This window comes from Corvus kubaryi, unplaced genomic scaffold, assembly GCF_017639235.1.
Source record: "Corvus kubaryi isolate FWS band 111438036 unplaced genomic scaffold, C.kubaryi_AGA036_p1.0 36735, whole genome shotgun sequence".
Taxonomy (NCBI): domain Eukaryota; kingdom Metazoa; phylum Chordata; class Aves; order Passeriformes; family Corvidae; genus Corvus; species Corvus kubaryi.
Window position 1 is genome coordinate 5,570 of NW_024580933.1, and position 1,068 is coordinate 6,637.

General features: G+C 58.7%; 1 protein-coding gene across 1 annotated transcript in view; it reads right to left on the reverse strand.

The window, feature by feature from the left end:
• Nucleotides 1-1,068, reverse strand: part of TYK2 (tyrosine kinase 2) — a gene marked incomplete at its 3' end in the record, with an annotated part of 14,880 nt that overhangs the window by 5,531 nt on the left and 8,281 nt on the right. The window contains exon 12 of the mRNA XM_042020052.1: nt 377-565. Within this exon, the coding sequence (XP_041875986.1) occupies nt 377-565 (189 nt within the window). The remainder of the gene's footprint in view (nt 1-376; nt 566-1,068) is intronic.

Consider the following 1,068-nt stretch of genomic DNA (forward strand, 5'->3'; position numbering starts at 1 on the left):
CCCAGGCTTTGGGAGCCCCATCCCAGGCTTTTGGAGCCCCATCCCAGCCCCTTTGGATCCCCATCCCAGCCCCCTTTGGAGCCCCATCCCAGGCTTTGGGAGCCCCATCCCAGGCTTTGGGAGCCAAATTCCAGCCCCCTTTGGAGCTCCATCCCAGCCCCTTTTGGAGCCCCATCCCAGCCCTTTTGGAGCCACATCCCAGCCCTTCTGGAGCCACATCCCACCCTTTCCAGATCCGTTTTCCAGCCCTTTTGTGGCCACATTCCAGCCCTGGGATCCCCATTCCAGCCCTTCTGGGGCCACCTTCCAGCCCTTTTGGATCCCTATCCCACCCCCCCAAATCCATGTTTTCCCCCAAATCCCGGGCAGGGCTCACCAGGGCGATGTCCCTGTGGCTGGGATCCAGCACTTTGAGCACCACGTGCAGCTCCCGGCTGTTGTTGTTGTTCTGCTCCGTGGAAAAATACTCGGCCTCGTCGTCGTTCCCGGAATTCCCGAAATTCCCGCAGACGCTCAGGACCCCGTCGTAGATGTTGGTGTGGGTGCCCTGGCCTAGGTGGGCCCGCTGGGAAAAGGGGGAAAAACGGGAGCTGTTGGACCTTGGGAATGTGGGAATTCTCATCTGGAACTTCCCTCTGCGTCCCACTGTGGGAAAAAGCCGCTTCCGTGGGGGTTTTTCCCTCCTTTTTCCTTGGAAAGGGAAGGGAGGAAACAGCAAATCCATCCTGCTGGCTGGGCCAGGGGTGTGGGAGCATCCTGGGATCTGGAGGGAATCCCAGGAAAGCAGAGCTGATCCCTCCATTCCCAAGAATCCCAGGAAAGTAGAGAGGATTCCTCCACCTCTCCCAGTGAATCCCGGGAATCAGAGCGGTGAAATTCCCGGGAATAGGAGAGGATTCCTCCACCTCCCCCAGTGAATCCCAGGAATCAGAGCGGTGAAATTCCTGGGAATCAGAGAGGATTCCTCCACCTCCCCCAGTGAATCCCGGGAATCAGAGCAGTGAAACTCCCCGGAATCAGAGAGGATTCCTCCACCTCCCCCAGTGAATCCCAGGAATCAGAGCAGTG